Here is a 12,602-nt window from a genome sequence, read left to right as displayed (position 1 = left end):
TGGGATAAAAGCACCATATAGTCAATCCAGTATACACAGCTTGCCCAGAGAAGCTGTGGCTGCCCCATCCATGGAAGTGTCTAAGGCCAGGCTGGACGGGGCTTGGAGCTACCTGGGATAGTGGAAGCTGTCCCTGTCCACGGCAGGGGTTTTACAGTCACTTCCAATTGAAAGCCTTCCATGATTTTATGATCCTGAGAGACACTGAGTAGCTTCTGAGATATGCCAATACTTTCCTCCAAAGGGCCAAAGCTCATCTGCACGTCCAAAAGTTGGAGGAGTCTGTCTCTTTTAGCTTTGTCCAAGGCCTAAGTCAGGTACCACGCTGATTTCTGACATAATCAATGCAACCACTGCTAAGCTTTTGAGTTTTTGTCTTATTAAAAGATAAGATTCTTCCCTGGCATGGTTTGTCTCACATCATCCCATGGCTCTGATAATGACATGGAACACTCATGAGCAAAATTTATTCTCCTCATCCAACAGGCACAAATTAAAAAACAGGCACAAAAATCTATGCAAGCTGTGCAAGCTTTCGTCTATGGAAGTGAGAAAAATATATATCCAAAAATATAGCTTGCTAAAAAAAAAAAAAAAAAACAAGAAAATATTTCATATTTTCACTAATTATTTTATTGAGTTTCTACTTTGTTTCTCATCCCCACTTTGAAGAATCTGGATTTATGGAATAACATTTCTCAAATTATAAAGGTAACAAGCAATGGAGGTCAAAATTTGCTGAAGTTTACTTTTCTGGGTTTTTTTGTTTGTTTATTAGGAGTTTTTGTTTGCGTGGTTGGAGGGAATTTCACTTCCAGGTCTGAGAGCAAAACTCTTGAAACTCCAACTTAAAAGGTATTACTCAGCTTTCGGTTTTCCCATTCCCCTTCCTGCTAGCAGGAAATAAAAATTACATCTTTAGAAAACTTTTTCCAGCTTTTTCCTTCTTATGTGGTTTAGCAAGTGAAATGCTTAGATGATTCTGATAGCACTATATAACTTTTTCATTTTATTCTCTTTGTCTGGAGACACTGCCATTTAAAGCTTCAGAATTACATAAAAGACATTTAATTTTGAAAATCTTGTTTTTAGGGGACAACCTACTTCTCCTATGAAGTATTAAAGCCCTGCTCTGCAAAAAGAACCATTTCTTGGTCATTTGTTCAGGGGAAATGGGCACCATGTGGTGCTGTAATATGTGCTTGTTTTTTCAGCATTCAAGCCAATTTTTTTTTGTCCTGGAAATATCATTATGATGTGAGCTTTGTGAAAACTGATGGAGGTAGAATTCAGTTTTCTGCTCGCTGGTGTCCCTGGTTTGTGTACAGCTGCTTGGTAATAAGCAGATTTTGATAGAAAACCTCTGTAAAATAGAATTCCTAGTGAGATTATCTAGGACAGTCACACATATATATAAAGAAATCAGGACACACTTAGAATAGGTGCAGTGTCTACTGGAACTTCAAAGTACTTCAGTACCATTCACTAGTGTAAAGAAAAAGTGCAGAATATTTTCCAGTGATGGGAGAAAAGAAAAAAATTACATTATCATAATCTTGTGGAAGACCTGGATGAAGTTTTCTCATAAGGAATGTGTTTATATAGGTGTATTCCATACAATGTACACTAAGACAAAACCAACTAACAAACGAAAACTACCTCAAAGTCAAATTCGATAAAATAATAAAAACCAGAAACCACCCCAACAACAACAAAACCAAAACCCCACAGGAAAATACTACAAAAACAGGCTTGGAAACAAGAATAAAAGATTTTCCAATTCTTTTTCAAAAATTGTAATAATATATTTTCTTCTCTTATACGTCCTTATTTTATTAAAAAGAGAAAAAAAATCTTTCAGCAGCATCACTCTGTATTTATCTGGTTTTTAAAGTTGCAAGGTAGAGAAAGATGAAGAGCAGTGAGAGGGAAAGCATTTCAAGTGAAAAAAAATAAAAAATTGTTGGACAAGAACAGAAAACACTGGAAAGTTTTCCACCACCTGCAGTATGGAACCACTAACTCTGACTTTGCTGAAGAGGAATGGTAGCAATGGGCAGGCAATCGGGATTGTCAGACTCAATAAATGCTGATGCTCGCCCTAAATGCTTGTTCCCTGCAACATTTTATTGCACCTGTTTGACAGGAAGATAAATGCAGGCCTAGAAATACAAACTGATCCACCCTTTATTGCATCATGATTCACTCATGGACAGGGATGAAAAAGGAAGTTGGGAATCTTGGCTGCCAGTTCCCTGCTCTTCCTTTTGTTATAGACTCATTTTTATCAGCATATGCCTAGATCTTTTCCTACTGAAGTCAAGGAATATTTTGCCAGTGATCTGAAGGAAACTGGTGTCAGGTCCACAATTTCATCTGTGATTTACTGCAACTGTTTATTCCACTCTGTATCTGTGCCAAATAATTGTTTCTCCACAATCTGTCCATTGGCAATTAAACTACTAGGTCAAGGGAGACATTTTAGCTCTTCCCAGAAAGTACAGAACAACTTGTCTCAAGACCCCAGGAAAATTTCAGCGTTATGATTTTACACTTTCTAAGTATGTTTTCAACAGCCTGTGGAACAACGTACAAAGGAAATAAAACTAATGCTCTTCTCACCCAATACACTGTGCAACTAATAGTTGCTACTTGCTTCAATATCCCTATGCTTTAAAAATAAAATGGATTTCATTTATGCACTACAGTACCTAGCAGAAAGTGCAATAAAATTATTTTCTCCTTATAAGAACATGCTGTAGAGGCCCATTAAGACATAATTGCTGCCAAAAAGGCATTTTACATTTCCTTGAGATAAGCTGCACTAGTGTACTTTGAGATTTCACTTCCATTGATTCAGGATTAGAGCAGCATGTTTAGATAATAAGCAGAGGGGTCTCAGATAACAGCCTGAGTGAATCATCAGACTATAGTGTTTAGTCTGAGAAAGTGTGTTTATCTGAAGGGCTCTTGGGACTAATATGGTTCCTCTTCAAAGCTTGAAGCAGGGGGCAAGAATCATAGTCCTGCAGGTTGGCAGGATAAACATGTCCTGTGATTTGCTGGCAATTTGAGAGATGGATTTCGGTACAGAGCGCACTGCTGTTGTCAGGTTGAAAAGTGTCTGCCTGGAAATGAATTCATGCGCACACAACTCCAGACAAAGGAAAATCTCCCTGAAATGGCATGCCATCACATTTTAGGGCCCATTTTTCACGTCTCTGACTCACACCTGGGAAATATACTGGTGCACTAAGTTTATCATAAAAAGCTCACGTTTTAGCAAACAAAAATTGGTGCAATAATCTCGGAATGTATTGTCTCACTGACAGGTACAGAAACCCATTTTTCCACATACTTGCCTGCTTTGTATCTGAAAACAATTTCTGCCTCTTTTACATGTCAGATCAGATTGTTTTCCCGTGAAGGAAACTCTGCTGCTCTTTTAGTGTTCGGCGTGAGGTCTGCACGGAGAGATTGGGTAATGTGTCATACAGGGGAAAGCTGTGGCAGGAATAAAAGCTCCTGTGTCAGTCAACAGTCTATAAATACAGCAGGAGAGATAACTGCTGTGTGTGCTCCATGAGGAGCATACTTCTGGGCTCCAGAAGTAGCAACATATTTTTAAGCTAGAAGAGAAGGTGAGAAAGCGCAAATGAGCGAACAGAAGGTTTCTATAACTCCGTGTGGAGGTTTTTTGTGCGCGGTTTGAGCAGTTGGGGGTTGTCACTCTCTGAGAATCATTGTGAGGGGAGCTGAATGCAGAATAGAGTGCTTGAGGGCTGAATGTCCTTTTGTTTGCACCTGCAAGTTTGCTGGAAATGAAAGAGTTTGCATCAATTTGGATTAAATGCATGTAAAAGCACATTATTTTTATGGTGCGTTAGTTAAGAAAAGGGAAATCCCAGAATCACCTCCAGCAACACCACTTCCAAACTCAGTGGACATGGATGAATTTCAAGGGAAAGTCACTCAAAAAATGTCACATATTGATGAAAAAGGAAATTCAAGCTATCTTTATGGATACTAATTTGCATTTTCAGATTTCCATGAAGTTTGTCCTATATATTCCACATGCCATATTGTAGCTAGCCTTGGGAGTTAAAAGCTAAAAAAATAAACTTCCTCAGTTTTATAAATATGACCTCAATCTCACATTTAATGTGTTTGGCTTTATTTGCTTCTCTTTTTTTTTTAATTATTTTTGTTTTAATTGAAGTGTAGGTGCAAAATGCAAAGTTTTGGGATGAAAAAAATACTTTTAGTTAAAGACCCAAAGGCATCATGTATAAATAACCAAAGGATTTACTGACAGCTTCTTCTAGATTCAGATGAGCCACTGAAAAAGAATACCAGCATCATTTTTTTTTGTTCATTTCCTTGCAGTATACCATATTTTCAAGCTTTTTTTGGTAGGATTAGCTCATGTTAGGTCTGTTTATGACAATCCAGCTACCAGGAGCTACATCAATGCCTTCTTCTGATCTGAAACTCTCTAAGGCAAACATGTTCTCTCTGAAGTTAAATGGGCTGAGCAAACGCAGGCTGCCCAGCTGGCAGGTGTAGAGGGTGGTGAAAAAAAGGTGTAGTGAGTTCAGTGTAGCATAACTACTTGCACCAACCCTTACATTCTTTAAGAAAATGCCTCTTGTTGTGCTTTCAGTGGAAAAACAGTATTGGAAGAGCACCAAAGGACAGATGATGGTGTATAAAATATGTATCCAGAATCCAGTGAACATCAGTTTATTTCCTGAGATGAGCAATTGGTCTATGATATAGCGTTTGTGTACATGCACATGAGAAAAATCAGTAACTAGATGAGCAAGTTAATCAATGTTTCTTGTTTTCCCATTGTTTGAATGTTGGGTTGTTTTTTCTTTTAACTTCAGAAAATTGAGAACATAAATGTATTTTTGAAGCACCATTTATGTTTTGCAGTCATCAAACTGGATCTAGCAGTTAAAGTATTGAAGATATTTTTTGCAATGCAGGTATGAAATCACACGTGGGTTTTTAAGTCTAGATTTGACTATTAAAAATTGTGTTAATTATTTGTAGTTAATTTGGTCAGTGTTGAAATTCTTAATTAGTTCATAGGTACAGAAGGGAAAGGAGAAACATATTTGTTGAAATGTCCTCCAGCGCAACAACAAAATAGATTAAATTCAGTCAGTTTCACTATTGATTTCTTGTATTTCCCAAATAAGGATGAATCACAATTTTGGCTCCTTGATCTCCTGAAGTGATTAAAGTCATTATTCAAAGTTGATGACGAAGTATTTATGACTGTGAGGACACCCAGACAAATGAGTTTTCCATTTTCCACTGCCTGATTTAGAAGCTGTAACACCATCTCCAATTTGACATAAAACCAAGGGAAATAAAAACAACTAGGCACCACCAAGGCACACATCAGCAGCACAAATGGGTCCTTTGGATTTTTACCCTGAGTCACCAAAGTCAGAGCAGAATTTGTGTGAGCTTCAGTGAGAGCACCATTAAGAGCTCTGTGAAGAAAGAGCCTATTTCAGCTGCTGACTTCAATGGGAGTTGGATTAGGTCTTGATTTATTCTGGAGCTGTGTAGCGAAGATAGAGAGGCAACAAATCCAAAGACATCTACAAAGACAAGCAGCTAAATCCAGGACACTTAGAATGGACAGCTCCTGAAAAATCGTGGGAGGGAAAGTGGGAAGAACTTCCTAGTTATGCTGGAAATGTCTTTCAATGATGACAATCAGGGGAATTTAAAACAGAGATTTTCTCATATCAAATCAACTTGGTTGATTCATTTCAACATTTCAGCAGAAGTACAATGGCTATGCCCAGGCTGTAAAATGGCCTGGGATGATAAATCTGCTGAGTGTGGTTCTTCTGCACACGCCTCTGCTTGCTGCAAAGAGAAAAGGATGAGAAAAAAAGGGGAGGTTTAGATTGGAAATGAGGAAAAAATTCTTTCCTGAAAAGATTATTAAGCCCTGGCCCAGGATGTTTGGGAACTGGTGGAGTCAACATTCCTTGAGGGATTTAAAAAGCACATTGTGGCACCTGGAGACGTGGTTCAGTGGTGGCCTTGGAAGTGCTGGGTTAATGGTTGGACTCAACGATCTTAAAGATATTTTACAACTTTTAAAATTCTGTGATTCCATGAAATATCTGCACAACATTTCATTACTTGGTCACTACATACCATGAACATCTAATAATATGGAATTTTTGCTTCCTAATAGAGATATAACTTAGAGACAAAACTCCAGCTTTTTTGTACTATTGTGCTCACCACCTTTCTTTGACTGAGTTATTCTGATTTTTCTTTCCTTACCACTTTATTTTGTTTATTCTGTTATTCTTTCCTTACCACTATGTTTTGTTTATTCTGACAAAATTCACAACCTTGATAATCATATCCTCCTCCCATAAATTAAGGGTGAGGTATAGTTCTAGCCTTTTCATGTGATCAAAAATTTTTTAAATAATGAAAAAATTGCATATATGTGGAAATGACTGACAATAGCTGAATTTCTGGCAGCAGACTGCATTCCCCACCATTTTCAGTGCCTAGCTTAGGTGCATTCAGACCTCTAGGAAGCTGAGAACAAGGTTACCAGTCTTTTTCTTCCCAAATTCTTCCCTGTTTATTTAAGTGTGTCCAAGTTCCTTTTCGGTTGCTTTGATTTGCACGAGGTGCACACACACTATGGAAACTCAAGAAAAAAGCCTTCAAAGAGACCCTGAGACACACCTGAGGAAAAGATCAGTAAATGGCAGCACTTTAATTAAATAGTAAAATTATCTTGAGGTGGAAAGGAAATGAACTGAGTAGAAGAAATTATTGTATTTAACATTTTCCTCTTCGTCACTGCATATGAAGCTTAATTCCCTGACAACAGATATGCTGTCATAGAATTTGGGTTGGAAGGAACTTTCAATTTCATCTCATTCCAATCCCTTTGCCATGGACAGGGATGCCTTCCACTACCCCAGGTTGTTCAAAAGCCCCATCCAACCTGGCCTTGGACACTGCCAGGGATGGAACAGCCACAGCTTCTCTGGAAAACCTGTATATGTAACACTTTTGGCATAGAAATATTTTTCTTACAGGTGAGCATTTGATATTTAGATATAATGTGGGGAGAAGACAAAATGTAACAAAATAGTTAGTCTACACGTAGACCAGAAAATTCCTGTAATACATATAGAGAGGGAGGAATGAGAAAAATATAAGACAAACAGCATAGTATTTATTAATTTCATTATTGTGATAGATGTTCCTGCATACAAGAGGAAAAGAAACAAACATCTTATTATCTATTGTTCATTTGAGCCCGTCTGTCTCCTCTGATGAGATTTGGAAGTTATACCTTTCTATGCTGCAGCACTTTAATCTTCCCCTTTGTTAATTCCTCTATATTATTCCGCCACTGCTTCCTTTATGCTTGACTAGGGAACTTAAGCACTGTGACCCACATCTCTGAGGTTAAAATCTTTGAGTTTATCTCTGATTGAGTGACTCTCATTGGAAAATTACTCACCTGTCCAGCAGTGTCTAGAATGTCCAAATAGGCTGGTTCATCATCAATTCGGACTTGAGTTTTATAGGCATCCTCTGAAAAACACAGTGCAGTTTGCTTAAGCATGTGATTTGCTCAGAGAATGGAAAATGAAGCAGCTTTGCTAGTTTGGAGTAGGCTTTTCATAAGTTCTCCAATCTGACCTAACATTATTTTATTTCAAAAGTTCCTTTTTGAAATCCTTTTGTCACTACAAAGTATTAGCAAAGAGGGTCTCTTCCATTACACTGCCTCAAAATACAAAAATTAAATTTTCCTTTCTTTAAAAGGGAAACATTTCCCTTTCTTTAAGCACAGTCCCCAGATGTCACTTAGGCCACAAAGATTCAGAGCTGTTGTGCTGGTGCTGTGCAACAGAATGATTTTTTATCTACCACAATGACACATTCAAAGAGATTGTCTAGCAAATAGCTTCATTTTAAAGATTGTCTAAATTATTAGGATAGATTCCCTGTGGCTACAGGATCCTGGCTCAGAGCTACTATTTAAACTTCTGTATATCTTCAGAAAAGCTGAGCATAAACTTTTTAAAAATGAATTCTGTAATCTGTCTTTATACTCATCATAAATGCAGGCAGAGGAGGAGAAACTCTGCTTTTTGGACTCCTTTCTTAGTTCATAATTTTGTCAACTAAATTTAGAACAACAAGAACAAAGAAAGGGTGAACTACTATTTGCACAAGCTATTTTTCTCACATTATAATTTCATTCTCCTCTCAACATTTGTATTTTCTTCGTTAGATTAAAAGGCGCTTAGATACTGGCCCGTGTTTATACTTGAAATAGTCTTGGAAATTATCTGTGCTCTTTAATTGCACAGTCATGCAGAGCAGCCTGAGTGGCTTTTGTGACTGACACTGGAAGTGCACTGAGGCATGAAGACAAGACAAGTGCATTTGTTGAACCTGAGAAATGTCATTAACCAAGTGAGCAGGCTGGGCCTGTCCTAAGAGCCTGTCCTAGCAGACGCCCTCCAGCTCTGCTGAAATAATATTGAGATTATAATATGGGATAATATGGCAGGTAGTGAGAATACTTGGGACCTTCCAGTTTGTGCCATAATATATATGTTGCATTGTACAACGCTTTATAAAAGTGTGGGAAAATCTGCTTTCTGTCAGCAGAGGGAAAAAATGAAAGCATTTGGATACAAGTCTGTATATCCTTAACTCAGGTCCCTCCTGTCCAGCCGGAGGATTGCTGTCTTTTATGACATAATCACACACAGTATTTCCCCCTTAATTTTAGGCCTCAATTCAGCAAATAGGCACATGACTTTCTTTAAACAAATACTTAGTCCCATTGATATCAAGATGGCCCAGAGGCTTAATTAATTGTATGATATATTGCCTTGCTAAGAAAACCATAGCACTTCAACCACCATATGTTTTGGTTAATAGATCCTTTTGTAGGGATTGCTGAACAAGAAACTGTGTGGTAAAGTGGGGCCATATAAAAGGCATTGGACTACTTGCAGTTTAAGTAATTTATTATTGCATGGCAATGTAATCTACCTGCAGTAGATTGTCTTTTTTCTTTTTTTTTTCCTTCTTTTCTGTTAAACAAAAATTAAAAACAAAATGGCAAAATATTTAAAAATCAAACATGATATTTCCTTCACATAAATTCTATTGATACTATCAAGTATTATTAATATACTTCCATGCAGGTGGGTGTCCACTTGCATTACATTACTGCACACATAACTACATATGACTTCCACAAATTTAGTTCCAATTCTTGGCTCTGCATTTGGATTCTCTAAACCCAGCAGTCCTACTTCCCTTTTCACTTAGACCAACATGAATCTTTATGCAGGAGATTTAAAACAGTTAATGTTGAAAAAATAATTCCTACTTAAATTTTGCTTGGATAAAAATGAAACTAAATCCTGTCTTGGTTTTTCTTTCTTTTTTTTTTTTTTTTCCTAGGAAAAGATTTACAAGTTAAAAGTTTAAAGTTTACATGTTATAAATAAAAGACCCACTTGCCTCTGAATATAAGTCATGGCTTTTAGATATCTATCCTGCTGAGCTACTCCAGGTGTACCCTGATATAATGTCACTGTCATCAGTAAAGTTTCAGCTGTTAAAAGCAGGATCTAGACTATCTTTATAATATTTTTACTTTGTAGACATAACACTGATTGTACAAAGGCATTTTCATTTATTTTTGCTTTCCCTAACTACTGACCTTAAAACATTTCACAAAGGAATGTTAGCATCACTGTCCCATTTTCCTTCTTGATGTATGCTGATGTCTTCTGTTGGTGGTAGAGGAACATGTTTTGATATGCTTTGACCAGGTACATGAATCTAAACAGTTTTCTAGGCAAATGCTTTTCTCATGTAAGATTTTATTTTGCCCCAAGAAATGTAGAGATGAAACAGGAAGGAGATATGAGTTTCCTTTGTAATATTCTCTCTGCCTACATGCAAAAAGCACAGATAGTACAGACAATAAAGAGAAAAGCCTAAAAATGTCCTCAGTTGGGGTGTGATAAGCAGGGGTATTTTCAACCTGCATGTAGATGGAAAATAGGTGGTAGTTTTAACCCCTGATTTTCTTCAGGCACACATTTAAGAGGAAGTCCTTAAGTGCACACCTTCCAAAGAAATCATTGTCCTGAGCCAACACACCCTCATACCAGAGAGCAAATCATAGCACCACTTATGAGCTTCACCTTCTTAATCACCTCCTTAATGCTCAAACACATCCAGTCTTACGAGGGGCATTGCCTTTCCATTTTCCTGTGGATTCACTGATATCCTGGGCATTTCATGCCTTCCAAGGCAGTAGGCAGAAGCCAGATGCATAAATTGAAACCTCTGTTTCTCATATCACGTCATAAGGACCAAGAAGAAGAGCTATACCACTTAGTTCTGCTCTACAATTAATACTTTTAAGCTGGGATTTTGTCTTAGAAAGTAATGTAAATAGAGTTTTAATTCTATCTTCTGTCCATTACATGGGTAAACATCTTTCTTTTATTTAAAACTAAATGCAGAGGGATTAACCTGGAAAGAAAACTCCTCCTAGAAGTCAAGAGGTGGAAAAATCTGTATCTTGGACCTATATTTTTTGGTTCATTGGTGGCTGTGAGGTTAAGCAGAAATCCTGGTATTTTTATATGTTTCCCAAAGGATTTCAGAAGGGGCTACTGTGTGGTCCAAGCAGCATGGTACAATTTATGGTAAATGTAAGGGAAGTTCTGAAACCTTGCTGTAAAGAGCAGGAAGAAGCTGCTCACATGTGGACAGAGGACAGAAATGAAAATGCTCCTCTGAAACGGCACCTAAATGTAAATGTGGGAAACAAAGTGGGAAAATCTTCATCAGGAACACCAACAAACTCGCACTCCAATATCCCCTGTTTAAAAATTATCTGCATTACAAATGGTGTCTGCTGTATTTACACTCCTCCCGGTGTTTGAGAATGCTAAACTTTCTTTCACCTAATTAATTTATAATATGAATATAATTTTCCCTATAAAACTAATTTGGGGGCTGCTAAACCACATGTATTAATGCTTTACACCCTACAGCTCTAAAGAGTGGTATTTAATAAAAGGCCAAAATCCAGCTGCTATTTCAGTGAAGCATTAAAAGAACATACAGAATAGGCATGAATGATAATCAGACATCAGGCAATAAATCAGACCATAACTATATTGTTCAGATTAAGCTCAGGATTATTTTTTTTTCTGTGAGGTTAATCATAAAGTCTCAGCTTTTGGTTTGGGTAAAATTCTGCAGAAGAGAGGGTCATTGCATGAAAAAATCTGTGGATGGAATTTACTGACATTGCTAATTGTATTTCAAACACTGACTGTAAGAATGAGCACTTTTTAGAGTACCAAAAAGAAAACAAAACTCCCACATCCTTGTAATCTGAACAATGCGTGGATACATGAATTGTACTGTGAAATCTTTTTTTTCCTACATATAATGTTTTTTTTAGAATCTTATTTCCTACAAAGATTAAAAATAAAAATGAAAATAGATACAAAATTATTCTCAGAGGATTATATCATATGGCTTCAATGAAAACTGACTGTTTAATATATTGCAGGGTGGAGCAAAAAAAAAGATCCAACTGTTTTCTAAATGGTACCTATTTCTTTTTAATTTTAAATTCTTTCCTCCTTTTTGAATATCTAAGTGTTTTGGGTTTTTTTTAAATTTTTTTTTCTCATTTTTAATTGTCCTTTGCAGTGTTTGAAAATTAAAGAAAAAAATTGCTTAAGTTTTATGTTTTCTGGCTTCTGTTTTTCTGGGGTTTTTTTTTGGTGTGTTTGTTTGAAATTAATGCATGATAATTTTTTCAGATTTCTTTTTTTATAGGACATAATTCTGGAGACAGAAATACAGTAATTAATGCAAGGTTGTGTTATGACCGGTTATCTTGGAGAATCTGAACTCATTAAGAATATATATCTGTACTTTTTCAGTTTTGAGCAGGTAACTGCTTCATGATAAATAGATTTGAATGGTGTACAATTTAAAGGGGAGCTGTATTGGACTTTTTGTCTGCATTCCAGACATGTTCCAGTCCCTGAAATTTAGGTCAGATGCTTCTTTCTTCCATTTGTTAATTCTGTTTCTATGCCTTCTAAATAAAGCCCCTCTTCTCTTTCTTGTACAATACCAATTGCAGTCAAAAATTATCAGATTCACATATATAGGTGAGCCAAAAGACACTTTACTTGACTGAGGAGGTGTCAAGCCAGCAGAAGGGATCCAAGCTCAGTCAGCCACACCTGGAATTCTGCCTCTTGTTCTCCCTGTGTGCCAAATCAAAGGCAGGAGAAACAGGTCTTGGTGTGCTTAGATTATCTGCCACAAATGCATTTTAATTTAGCAGCGCTCCTGAATGCAGGGTGGTCATGAGTCTTTGCCTGCATGAGTGTTGTTTCTATTTACAGCAAGGAATTTTTAAATGAAAAGACTGGATGAACAGAGACATAAACCACTGCACCAAATACTACACATAAATTCCTCCTCTTTGAGATAAGAATACGCATGTCGTAGGA

The 12,602-nt window shown here is 36.9% G+C and overlaps 1 protein-coding gene across 4 annotated transcripts in view; it reads right to left on the bottom strand.

Annotated features, from left to right (window-relative positions):
• Positions 1-12,602, bottom strand: part of RIT2 (Ras like without CAAX 2) — a 215,521-nt gene that overhangs the window by 136,565 nt on the left and 66,354 nt on the right. For all 4 annotated transcript variants that reach the window (XM_074532671.1, XM_074532672.1, XM_074532673.1 and 1 more), the window contains exon 3: positions 7,532-7,605. In XM_074532671.1, coding sequence (XP_074388772.1) covers positions 7,532-7,605 — 74 coding nt within the window. The remainder of the gene's footprint in view (positions 1-7,531; positions 7,606-12,602) is intronic.

Source organism: Zonotrichia albicollis, chromosome Z (assembly GCF_047830755.1).
Source record: "Zonotrichia albicollis isolate bZonAlb1 chromosome Z, bZonAlb1.hap1, whole genome shotgun sequence".
Classification (NCBI taxonomy): domain Eukaryota; kingdom Metazoa; phylum Chordata; class Aves; order Passeriformes; family Passerellidae; genus Zonotrichia; species Zonotrichia albicollis.
This window is presented reverse-complemented; position numbering and strand designations above follow the sequence as displayed.